The sequence below is a fragment of the Coturnix japonica genome, chromosome 8, assembly GCF_054131305.1.
Source record: "Coturnix japonica strain WE chromosome 8, WE-NBRP24, whole genome shotgun sequence".
In the NCBI taxonomy this organism is placed as follows: Eukaryota; Metazoa; Chordata; class Aves; order Galliformes; family Phasianidae; genus Coturnix; species Coturnix japonica.
Genome location: NC_140670.1, coordinates 24,784,651 through 24,797,095, shown reverse-complemented (window position 1 = coordinate 24,797,095; position 12,445 = coordinate 24,784,651). Strand labels below are relative to the sequence as shown.

Sequence of the window (12,445 nt, the reverse complement as noted above, 5' to 3'; positions counted from 1 at the left end):
GGAACAAGCTGGTGGGCCAGCTGTTCCAACACAGAGATCAGTATGGGAAGATGAGTCCAACTGACCATGGCTCCAGATCTGTGTTACTTAACATCACTGCCTAGCTATCCAATTCTACTGCCACTAAACACTGCGAATAGCAACGTTTCTCACCAGCATCACAAACATGCTGTCATCCAATGCCCACACACATGAAAACTCAGGTATTTCTGGCAGGTGAAGAGGGAGTTACAGAAGAACATCAACCAGATGAACATCACGTGGGGATTACCTGGAGAGATGTAACCACCCTTACTACTGTCCCCAGGCACCAGCTGCCCTAAGGACAGCCTGCAGCAAACCTCATCTGTCAGAGGTAAGGCTCAGTACAGATTCCCATATTCACAACCCTGGAGCATTTGGACACCAATGGTAACACCGCTCACAGCCCAACAGCTCATCTAGCTTCAGACCACTACCGACATGATAGACTGGTGCTTGATGACTGATGGCACAGCTGCTCTACTGACAACAGCAAAGAAATCAGGCAAACACTGAGAAAGACAGATCACACACCTCCCTGTTTTGAACCATCAAATTGCTATCAATGGTCCCAAAAAAGATATATGCCCCTCTCATCATGAAAAGGGACAGTTCTGAAGAAGTAACACTACTCTGGGTACACGAGAAACCCACAGGTACAGCCTGCACATCAAATACCCAGTAGTCTGAGAAATTCAGGAACATACATCACAGGGACAGACAGACGGATGCCCTTTTCCTATGTACCTCTAAGTGCAGTGACAGATTCTCAGCATAGCAGGATGATGCGTTACGGGTAACGCAGGGAATGCCTTGGAGGAGGAAAGCACACCCTCTGCAGGCTGAAACGAGTCTGGAGAACATCATTTCTGCAAGCAAAGAGCACTTGATCTCAGCACAGAGGCATTTTTGATGGATTCACTGAAAAAGGAAGATGAATTCCACATACCCCAATTAGTGCAAAAGTGTGTCAAACCCATGGTTTATAAGCAGTTCCACTGCTTGTCCTGCACTGAGGTCACATCACTCCTTCCCCCCCACACACACAAAAGAAAGGGCATACAAACAAAGTGAATAGAAGTAAGCTTGCATAGAACAAAAGGTGAAAGAACAAAAGTGGAACAAAATATTTTCAGCAGTCACATCACTACTTATTATTAAGATAAAATGAAAATTTTTTTGATGTGTAATTTTTTTTTTCAAGCCAGGGTTCTCTATGATATTTTTCCAAAAGAAAATCAAAGGACACAGAAAAGCATCGTTTACTTGCTATTCTTTTTAGCACATCCAAACAGATATCAAGCACTTACCATAAAGCTTCCATTGCCGTAAAAACTACAGAACTACAAGTTAAGCACGGCACTGACAAACATCGACTAGCTTAAGAAAAACATGCACTTTTCCTGCAAGTCCACAGAAAAGACGAATATAATTATAGCTCAGCAATTTGAGAAGAGGATATTTTGAATAAGTAGGTAATTAAGTTAAGAGAGGCCTAAAGAAAGATTTCACACTCACATTCATATGTTGAAGCAGTTTAAAAATAGAGAGCAAGAACTGCCTGACTTCACCTTTTAATTTTAGCTGGGTGATGAGCTGGGCCCAAAGACAGAAAGGCACAGCAGGATTTTTCCTCAGCAAAGTGCCCTTCGTATCTTTATGTGAAGGAAATGCAGCATGCTCTATTAATAACCAGCCATAGCCCTCGATAAGTCTAGGCAGCCTTTCAAACAGGAAAACATTCTATTTTGTTTCTCCAAACCATTCATACCCTCAAAGACATACACACAAGCTGCAGATCCTCCCAGCTGCCCTGGCTGCTTCACAGTTCGATTCTACTTGGGAAAAGACACTCTGATCTCCCATCGATCCTCTCTTCCAATTATTAAAACGGTAAGTGGGCCACTTTTTCCTCCCATTACAATATAAGAAAATGACTGAGTTTGCACCTGGATATCATTTTAAATTCATTTTTATTTTAATTAATAGATGAAAAAGAAAATGTTGATATCAACTAGACCAAAGCTACACTGAAAGGGTAAGGAGGGGAAGAGGCTGCTTGACATAATACCAGCATAACGCCCAGCATCCTTGAAGGAGTTGGAAAGAAGTACATAGACATTCCACTGCATAAAGATGGATTCTTTGGGATATGCCTCCCTCACACCTCTCACTTTCCCAACACCCCAATTAGCCAATCCCACACAGTGGCACTCCCCAGTAGCAGCTCCCAGCCCATACAACACTGCTTAAGCCTGGCAAATCACTGTGGTGGGGCAGGGCTGAAATCCCTTTTCTGGTCAATAGCATCACACAGAACTTCTCTGACCTTCAGGGAATGGTGGAAACTGCACTGGAGGACAACCAGCACTCAGATTATTTTGTCCATGTGTTCTTGCCAAAGTGACAGCTATCTCAGCAGAGGGTAAATTGTAGTTTTACAGCTAAAAGTCTATATAAGAGTCTGAGTTGATGCTGCAGGGAAAACAAGTCTACCAAACTCTCCTCTTGCCTTCCATGGTTGCATTCCCTCACTCATAGTTTAGACCAACAATTAGCAGTAGGACTTCAGATGTCTCTGTCCCTCATACAATTATGCTTATCCTTTTAATTATAGTTTCCTGTTAGGTTCCACCTGTAAATTTGTTATACGTGTCAATGTTGGTCCCTGATTCACACCAGCTGGCTCTCAGAGTAAGCATTTCCAAAATTTACTTGCCATGCAGACAGACTACAAGCTGGTTAAAGTCTGCATCAACACCCTGCAGGTCAGCAGTCACTAAGTGAGCACACCCTGCCATTCTTATCTACAGCCCATTATCTCAGCAAGCTGGCCAAATGCACAGGAGGTCCTTGTTGTCCTCTGACCACCACCCACTCATTCTGTTCTTGATATAAAACAGAGCACCTTTACATAGGTGAGCCTAAGATACAGCATTCTTTTCCCTGTATTCCTAGTGAATCTTGTTTTTAATCCTAAAACCTCTGTATTCTTTTTCCACAAGCCTACATCAATCCTAAGCCAGCCACATTAGATGTTCCACATTGTTTCAAAACCTTTTTCCATTACGAGATACAGATGAATGGCAGTGTCTTTCCTCCTGGCTGAAGCATGCTCTGAATTTCATTTCTACAGATGTAATGAGCTCATTTATCACCCTTAGCATTTCTAGCTTAGGTGTCGCATACCAGAACTGGCCCGGGCATCAGCAGCAACCCCCATCACGGGAACAACATCTCCCACTTGGCATCTTGCATCAAATGCACTAGAAAGCAAGGACCAAAGAGATGACCAGCTCTGTTTCTTTTACCGAAGACCTTTGATCACAGATGCCTCCTTGCAGGAAGGCTGTCACCTGCTATTCTTACTGTCTGTTGTCTGAGTACAACACGATGTTTGTACAACGAGATCATCATGCTGTGCATCATGACTTATAGCTGCTTACTCTACACTTACCCTAACAAGACACCAGTCAACAAAGCCTCTGCTTTCTTGCTCAAAGGAGCTTTTAATGTGAATGAAAATTCTTCTTTTCTTGCTCTAACAAGAATTATTTGAAAACATGTTTAAAAGACTGGCACTAATCCTTCCATCTTCCCTTTTCATATGTAACTCAGATAACGCCTCTCTGACACCCACCTGTGCAAAGAAATCGATTACCGGTTTCAGGTAAGAATGATTGATTTTACATTGCAGATAATCAAGAGATTTATGATCATACAGTAACTAATTTTTGTCAGGCTTTTCTAGAAAAGGAAGCAGCAGCCATTCAGAAGAGTTTGCCTATAGCCACCCCCTCCTACTACACAGCCCCTTCTCCCTTCAGCAAGGTAACACACCAGACTCCACCAAGAGACAAAAGCATCCTTGGCACATGGAGATTGCCAAAATAAACGTACGCAGTTTTCATTAATTGCCCAAACAATCAGCCAAACTAGAGCTTGTTGCCAGAGCCCATGGAGCTGTATCCAAATCCAAAGCAACAGAAACCTCTCCTCTGACTTTATTAGGCTGCATAAGAGGCATCCTCCAGAGCATCACAAAAACACAATTCAGTCCCCATGGCACTGTTTCTAATATGTGGTGATAAAGTAATGAACCTGAAGTGGACGTGGTCTCCAAGCCAGGCTCCAGCTGCTGCACTGACATCACAACCACAGTCCCAATGCACAAAAGAAACACTGCTGCTCTCCCTGCTGCTGCCCATGTTGGAGAAAAGAGTTCTTTTCTTAGAGATACGGTCACTCCCAGAACTGCCAGCTTTGCTGCAGCTAAGTAAGTAAAATTACCTCAGAGATCTTAAATTAAGAGCTGTCTGTCTCAGAGCTACATACAACTCTGTCATGTCTAAGCTTGAAGAAGCCACTTTCCCGACCCCCTGCTCCCTTACTATGAGCAGGAACAAGCGGCAGGAGTGAGAAGTGACGTGCTCCAGGTCTGCTCCAATTCCTGAAATGCCTCAGCATGGAGCTGGGGTCTGCGTGCCACGACTCACACCCCCGGGTACTCGCTGCCTTGTCCATGAGCAGTGAGCCCTCCTCCCACACTGGACTCTGTGCAAGCTGCCAGCTTGGAGTACAACATGGACTGTAGCGTTTGCTTCTAGAGAGGGCTCCCTGGCATCCCGCTAGGAGGTGAGAAAACTAAATATAACAGACTTAAAACTACAATTATTGTAGGGGAGCTTGCCAGAGCTGCTCTGAAGCTCCTAATGGTCTGCTGGGGATTTATGGATCAGCTGTGAAAATGTACCCACAGCTAAAACTTGCCAATCAAGTCCTCAGCGTCAGAGCACTGCTATCAACATCCAGACAATACAGCCTGAAACGACAGAAGCACCAGAGCCGAAGAGTAGGTTTAAAGTTTTGAAGGACATAAAAAAGAAAACATCCATTATACTACACGGATCAATAAGAACCATGGGAGGAGTCTCCCTTCCACATGTTTCTTGGTACAAAAGGGCCTTCTGTTCTACAGAGCCGGAGGAGATGACAGAGCAGTGCCAAGTACTGGAACATGCACAGGAGGCAGAATGCTGCACAGAAACAGCTACAAATGGCCATGCCTGGGGCTTGAAGGAGGCTGAACTGCTACTTACAGCCACCACTCAGAGGTTTTACACTCCAGTACTGCTTTTTTTAAACATCTCTTATCACTAAGACACTATTAAAAAGCATACAAGAGTGCAGCCCAATGCTCCACAGCTCCATGCTCTCTTTCAGAAGGAAAGCTCCAATGCGGGAACACAAAAACTGTCTTTATTATTTCCTTAGATTTGTAACATATTGGGTGTTCCCTACCAAAAGCTATTTGTGCTTAATGATTCTGTGCAAATTCCCAGTGACCTGGCAAAGAAAAACGAGGCAGTAAATATTCACGGAGACTTGGGTGATAGGATCTGATCCTCTAAAGCCTTATGCACAAAATATAATCCTCATGCGTATGAATAAGGCTTTGCAAGATCAGTTTGTAGCATGCACACTATCGAAGTATGTACACTATATCCAAAGAGGAATTTAAGTCTTATTTACCCCTGACAAGCAAAATGGATAGAAAAATGGATAGGCTGCTTATGATATTGAATTTGTTACAAGAGAGGTGCCACTTTGCACAAATACACGTTAACTGTTTATACAAAGTGAAATTAATCATCTCTAGTCCCTGAAAATTCTATTTTACTATTTCTTCCCCTTCAAGGAAATTGAATCCTTTAATACTTTGTAAAGGGAAAAAAAAAACAAAACAAAACCCTTCAAAACATAGGCTATAGAAACAACGCCCTGTCTTTTGAAGTTCTGATCTACCAAAGGTAATGCATTTAAATCTCACTGTTAGTCAGCACTTCATGAGCTGGGAAAAAAAAGGTAACATTCAAGTAACATCCAACATGGCACAGAAAAGACAAAAGATGACTTGGATGCAAATACAACAGAGCTTGTGTTGCTGTGTTTATACCACTGCAGACCCTACAGACCTGTTCATCCATTGCAGTGACTGAGGTACCTACAAGCACCATCCCAGCCAACCATTTTCCTGCATTACTTACAAATATGTTCACCCCCAGACACATCAGTGACACCCCAAGCACAACACTATCAGAACAACCTAAGGCAAATCTCTTGGGCCATCACAAGAGAGAGGCAGAGTTGCTACAGGATAGAGTAGTGACCTTGAATGAAGAGGTCAGTAAAGAGAAGAGCCCAATGGTTGGCCGTTGGTTGGTACCACAGAAGAAAGCTGTAGGTGACCTTACAAGAATGTGCCACTAGTGGGGCACAAATGGACAGTGCAGAGCACACAGCTAGCAAGGGTGTGAACATTAAGATGTGTTAATGGAAGAGCTTGGGAGATAAGAAGAACACAGCGCAGAAAAATACCTCACTCTGCTCACAGCTCTCCCCAGTATTTTAGGAGCAAAGTGCCACCTTCTCTTTAGATCCCCTTCTCACACTGAGTTGTAGGTTGTACACAACAAGGAGCTTTTGTGTGGAGGAGTGGAAGAACCACAGAACTGCAAACAGAAGAAAAAGAGAACCATAAAACTTGGTCAATGCAACGAGCTGAACACACCTCAACCTAACAAATTCACTCCCCCCAAGGAAAGAACACCTTAACTGGCAGAAGCAGAACCAGCACTTCTTACTACAGCTGTACTGCAGTCAATTGACTGCTACTTCCCAACCACACACAACACACAAGCCCACTGGAAAGTATTTATTATCTCAATAAAAGAAATTTCACCTGTCATACCCCTTTTCTTTCAGAAATGCTTAGCCTGTTCTGTATCCTGCAAATACAGACACATAAGAAAAGATGTGAGAGCAAGTGATGCACATCTGCAAGTCTCTGTGTGAAGCGGCCCTGCCACACTGACACCATTAACCCCTGCATCTCCCCGCTGCAGGAAAACAGCCACAGTGCTCAGAACTGCACTGCACAGCATCACCAACACCCAGGGCAAAGAAAGCACAGCTCAGTGCCATCCTAGTCCTGCTCACCTCCCAGCACAGACATGTAAAAACGAACATACTGGCTTCCCTGCAGTTCCCCAGATGCACAAGACAAAATACATCATTTGTGGTGCAATTAAGATATATTACAGTTACATTTCACAAGTTTGCATTAAAAAATACAAGCATCAAGCTTGCAACAAAAATAATTGTCTTTTTGCACTCATCATTAAATACCACAGAATCACAAAATTATCAAGGTTGGAAAAGACCTAGGAGATCATCCAGTCCAACCATTACCAATACTTCCCAGTTAAATCATGTCCCTCAACACAACATCCAGACATTTCTTGAACACTCCCATGGTCGGTGACTCCACCACCTCCCTGGGCAGTGCATTCCAATACCTGACTACCCTTTCCAAGAAGTAATATTTCCTAATGTCCAGCCTGAATCTGCCCTGGCGCAGCTTAAAACCATTGCCTCTAGTTCTATCACTGTCTACATGAGAGAAATGGACGACCCCTAGCTCACTACAACCTCCCTTCAGGAAGTTATAGAGAGCAATGAGGTCTCCCTTGAGCCTCCTCTTCTCCAGGCTGAACAATCCCAGCTCCCTCAGCCGCTCCTCATAAGGCCTGTGCTCCAGACCCCTCACCAGCTTCATAATCCTCCTCTGAACACATTCCAGGGCCTCAATGTCTTTCTTGCAGTGAGGGGCCCAAAACTGAACACAGTACTCAAGGTGCGGCCGCACCAGTGCCGAGTACAGGGGGACAATTACCTCCCTGTTCCTGCTAGTAACACTGTTTCTGATGCAAGCCAGGATGCCACTGGCCTTCTTGGCCACCTGGGCACACTGTCGGCTCATGTTCAGCCGAGCATCAATCTGTACCCCCAGGTCTGTTTCCTCCACACAATCCTCCAGCCACTCTGCCCCAAACCTGTAGCGCTGCCTGGGGTTGTTGTGGCCAAAGTGTAGGACTCGGCATTTGGTCTTGTTGAACCTCATCCCATTAACTTCAGCCCAGCTCTCCAGCCTGTCCAGATCCCTCTGTAGGGCCTTGCTGTGTTGCTTAGGGCTTGCTTTGATGTAACTGACCCAAGCTGCTGGTGTAGGTGACACCTGGAGCGGGTGGAAAAGAGGAGCTGAACCACAGCAGCTTTTTCATCTTGCCTTGTTCTGTGCAGCCATGAGTCATGGCAAAATGGAATTGATGGGAAGAAGTCAGGGCCTGCAGTGCCTTGCTCGCCCCTCTTTGCTTGAACCGTGGTCTTTCTTTGGTCTTCCCCCATCCCAGGTGCAGAAGGAAGGATTTAACTGCAGCTCCTGTGGCTGTTCTTACTGAGCAGGGCAGGGTGCTCCAGCTGCGTGACTAAAGCAGGTGGAAATCTTTCAGAAAGCTTGTGTTCAGTGCTAACAGAGCAGTTTGGGAGCAAATACCAATCCCTTAACAAAACAAACTTTTGCCCCCTTCGTGCCACAGAATAGGGACTTTTATTTTGCACTTATTCTAAACAGGCAAGAGGCATTAATAATGAATAGGGCAGATACTAAACACCTCCAAAATCTAAGGGGCCAGGTTTTCTGCTTTTACCCACTGTGCAAAGTGACAGCTTCACAGTGACGGGTCATTAGTGTGACAAAGAGAAAGCAGCTGGGTGTGGAGGGGCAGAGGCTAACAGAGCGATTACATCCTCACACCAACTATAAAACCCAAGGAAGAATGAGGGACAAGAGGTTGGAATTCAGGGGAATAAAGTCTGATAAAGTGTCCAGCTGCAAATGATTGAAAGATTTAGTTTAAAAATAAACCAAGACAGCACGCTCCTCAGAAAGAGCGGATTCCATCCAAAGGGGTATTTTAAAGTGGACAGAACTATTTTGCACACAAACCCATTTCTCACCTAAAGAAATTCCTGCAGCCCGCTCCAAAGCACAGATACTCTTTTCAAGATCCAATCCCTCCCACTCTGAAAGTCTCCAGAATGAAGATCTGTGCCCACCTCTGCCTTCTTTTCCTCCAGATGGGGTTGGAAAGACTTCAGCACATCTCCATGGCACAACCATACCTCGGTTGGGTGCATACAGGTCGGCACCAACAATGGCTGAACCAAGAGCCCCAGAAGAACACATTTCCCAGTCTTCCCATTGATGGGAACAGCAGGATTAAGTTTCCAACAGAAGAGCAAGATCCAGGTGACTTAATTACAGCACAGAGTTCCACTGCCATGTGCTGCATCCCACAAACCACTTACTACATGGCTTCTCATAAAAACGGGTTATTTTCCTTTTTCCCCACAGTCGGTCTCGTTGTTATCTCTGCCCCCACTGAAATATCGAAAAGAGTTTTGACATCTCTGGGCAACTGTGAGTTTATTGATAGCAGATGATAAAAGCCAGACTGCATAGAGATACTGGCACAAGTAATGGCACTTCTAGCTTATTTTTTCTGACCCATCTCTTCTTTGTACCTCTTCAACCCCCAAATGCATTCATTGAGCTCCTGTCCCAACAGGCTGTTGGGTTAAAATAAAGAAAAAAGCGGAAAAAAATAAACAAAACAAAAAACAAAAAACAAGTTACATAAAAATATTTTTTAAAAATTAAGATTAAAAAAACTTGACACTTTCAGTCATTTTTGTTTAAAATAAAATACCCACTGAATTAATTTATCTCTGATCTTTAGGTAATGCCTTATCTAAGGGATGAGTTATACGTAAGTAGATGAGTTTTCAGGGCTCTGTCAGGCAGGGAAAGCAACTGAGACTGTGAAGATGTACTTTAAAAGGCAACCGAGTAGGGAAAGGCTGGATCAGTAACACTGAGGAGAGAAACAGTGCAAGCAGTGTTTCTCCCAGCGTCCCCTTGTTAAGTATCAGCTTTGCCTTTGCCATATATGCCAAACTATTTGCCATGACTAATGTATACAAGGGGAGTACATTCATTTTTTATCTCTCCTGAGAGACCTTGTGTTGAAAAGGCACACACAAAAAAAAAAAAAAAAAAAAAAAATAGAAGAGAAAATGAACAACCTTCGATCCTACGCAAAATGGATGCGCTTTAAATAAATAAATAAATGTTGAAGCAGGTGCTTTGGGGTGTCACAGCAGGTTTAAATTAAAGAAATAGAAAGTAATTTAAAAAGGGCTGTTGTTTTTTCCCCCCAACACGCTTCCCCTCCCAAAGTGCTGCAGGAAAGGAGAGCTCTGCCCCCAGACCTGGCACAGGATGATGACGACTCGGGCGCAGATGTTGCAAATTCCATCTTCCTTCCAGAGGAGCTCAGAAGCTCTGAGGCAAAACCCCTTGGAAGAAAAATAGTGGCTTCACTTTGTGTCTCCCTCCCCTCCACAATGTTTCAGGATGCCTTACCCAACGTGTAAAACAAATGCATCACGCTGTATCAACACAGGGAGTGCAGAAATGCTCTGTTGCTGCTGGGCACGTATTACCCATGACAAATCATTAGAACTGAAAGCAGGCAGCTAGCCACTAAAACATACAAAGGGATTGCATTTCAGTGCAATCAGGTCCCCTGTAATTACAGGGTTCACTTGCAGAATGTCTGCAGAGAGACTCTTTGCATAAGGCCCCTATTGCCAGTCCTTGCCCAGCCCTCACTCCCCTCCCAGGTACTTCCAGCCGATTGCCCCACTGCACAGCAATGAATCACACCAACAGCAGCCTCCCCTCTCCCACACACTCACAACGACACCATTATAGGTGATACATTTGCCATACACTGAGGTGTTGCATTTAGTAACACCACCTCCCAGTACTGCGCAAAGTGTTGCTCAGAAGAGCAGGATCAGGTTATGAGCATTCACCAACACTGCTCCCACTGTCATCCCCTCCTTCCCTGCCTTCTGCTTTATTTCTCATACTGGCGTATGTTTTTGGCAGTCAGACCCCAAAGTGCACAGTCCCAGCTTTTCCATAAAGCCTTACTGCAGTCAGACCTGTTAACTTGTAGAAAACATCAAGTATTTTCCACATTCAACACCACAACCCTCTCATTAAGGTTGGCCTGCTCCTCACCTCACACCTGTAACAGTTTCTAAGTAGGGGAAGAAGGGCTCTGGAAGTTTTAATGGTGCAAAGCAAAACTGTGCCAACTATTTGTTTAAAAAGAATAAGTAACAGGCCAATATTTTCTTCTCCAGTAACAGAAACACAACTTCATCTGGTGCCGAGACAGACAGATCGCTGCCCTCAGCCTCCTGAAGTACCTTATTTCATTGGGCACGCTGTGCCTGTCCCAGCACCTTCACACCATACATTCACACCAGCACCTTAAGACAAGCCCTAATGCACCCCTTCATAATAGCCATCAAACCCCAAATATCCAACTTGCATATACAGAATGCTAAATTGTATTGGTAAAGCAAGATGCAATCTGCCTGCCTTTGTAATTAAAAAGTGGGGATGTATTAAATGTAACGTAAACACAGCGGTGTAAGTAAGGTTATGTCACGGGGTTCGAAAACAGCACGATCGAGTTGCAGGGCCTTAGATGGACACAGCCCACATTCGCCGCCCAGCGCTGCATTGCCATGGCAAAGGGCGCTCAGAGCATGGGAGATCTCATAACTTTCCCCTCAAAAGAGGCCCAAAAAGAAGCTCATTTCAAGTTTTCCCACCTGGGGTTTGATAACGGGCTCAGCTGGTAGAAACGGGATGGCTCTGTGTGTAGCGTGTACGTTATAACATTAATCATGAGTTCAATGAGTTAATCATGAATCCTGAGCTCACTACACAGCCCTGCAAAGCCTTGGGAAGCATTAAGGAGTAAAGACCAATGTCAGAGCCCACGGTTTGGGCTTTCCAACCGACTGCCAGCATGCACAGAGCATACACACCAACCCTCTGTGCTGCCATTCCCATGGAGCTCCTCCAGCACTACTCACCCATGTTCCGGTTTCAGTGCAAGCTCTCCAGTCTGTATATGTGATTTTGGTATAAAGAGTGTGGATATAAACATGCCCAGGAAGGCACAGACAACAAGAATGGCTTAACATACAGACAGGACAAGCTACAACACCAGAAAAGCAAACAAGAATAAAAGGAAACACAAACATCACACACCGTACAGGCCACACTCCACAGCGACCCTAAAACTCCAGTTTCATAAATGTCTATAAGTGACAGCATAACTCCCAACCCAAAACAATACTTTGCAAAGCTAAAGCACACAGAGCATTTACACGGATGTATGTGAGTGTGCAGAAAACAAGGCCAGGACTGAAAGCACTTCCCCCCCTAAGGCTCGGGGCTGCTTTTATTGTCAAACCGATGGAGGCGATGCCCAAAGCAGCGCTCTCACAACCGGCTGCGGCCGAAGAGAAGCGCAGGGCCGGCCGAGAGCTCACGGCGGGCACGGGGACACGGGGACAGCCACAGCGCCGCAAGGCTGCGACCTTACAGCTGTAGGGCCCGGCAGCCCGGCGCTCACCCGCGGGTTTGCTGCTT

The 12,445-nt window shown here is 44.9% G+C and overlaps 1 protein-coding gene across 8 annotated transcripts in view; it reads right to left on the bottom strand.

The window, feature by feature from the left end:
• RBM20 (RNA binding motif protein 20) overlaps window positions 1-12,445 on the bottom strand; it is an 87,946-nt gene that overhangs the window by 74,070 nt on the left and 1,431 nt on the right. Inside the window, exon 1 of one of the 8 annotated variants that reach the window (XM_032445462.2) lies at window positions 1,332-1,360. The exons of the other annotated variants lie outside the window; for them this stretch is intronic. Coding sequence (XP_032301353.2) covers window positions 1,332-1,345 — 14 coding nt within the window. The 5' untranslated portion in view covers window positions 1,346-1,360. Of the gene's footprint in view, window positions 1-1,331; window positions 1,361-12,445 lie in introns of those variants that run through there. 8 annotated transcript variants of the gene reach the window in all.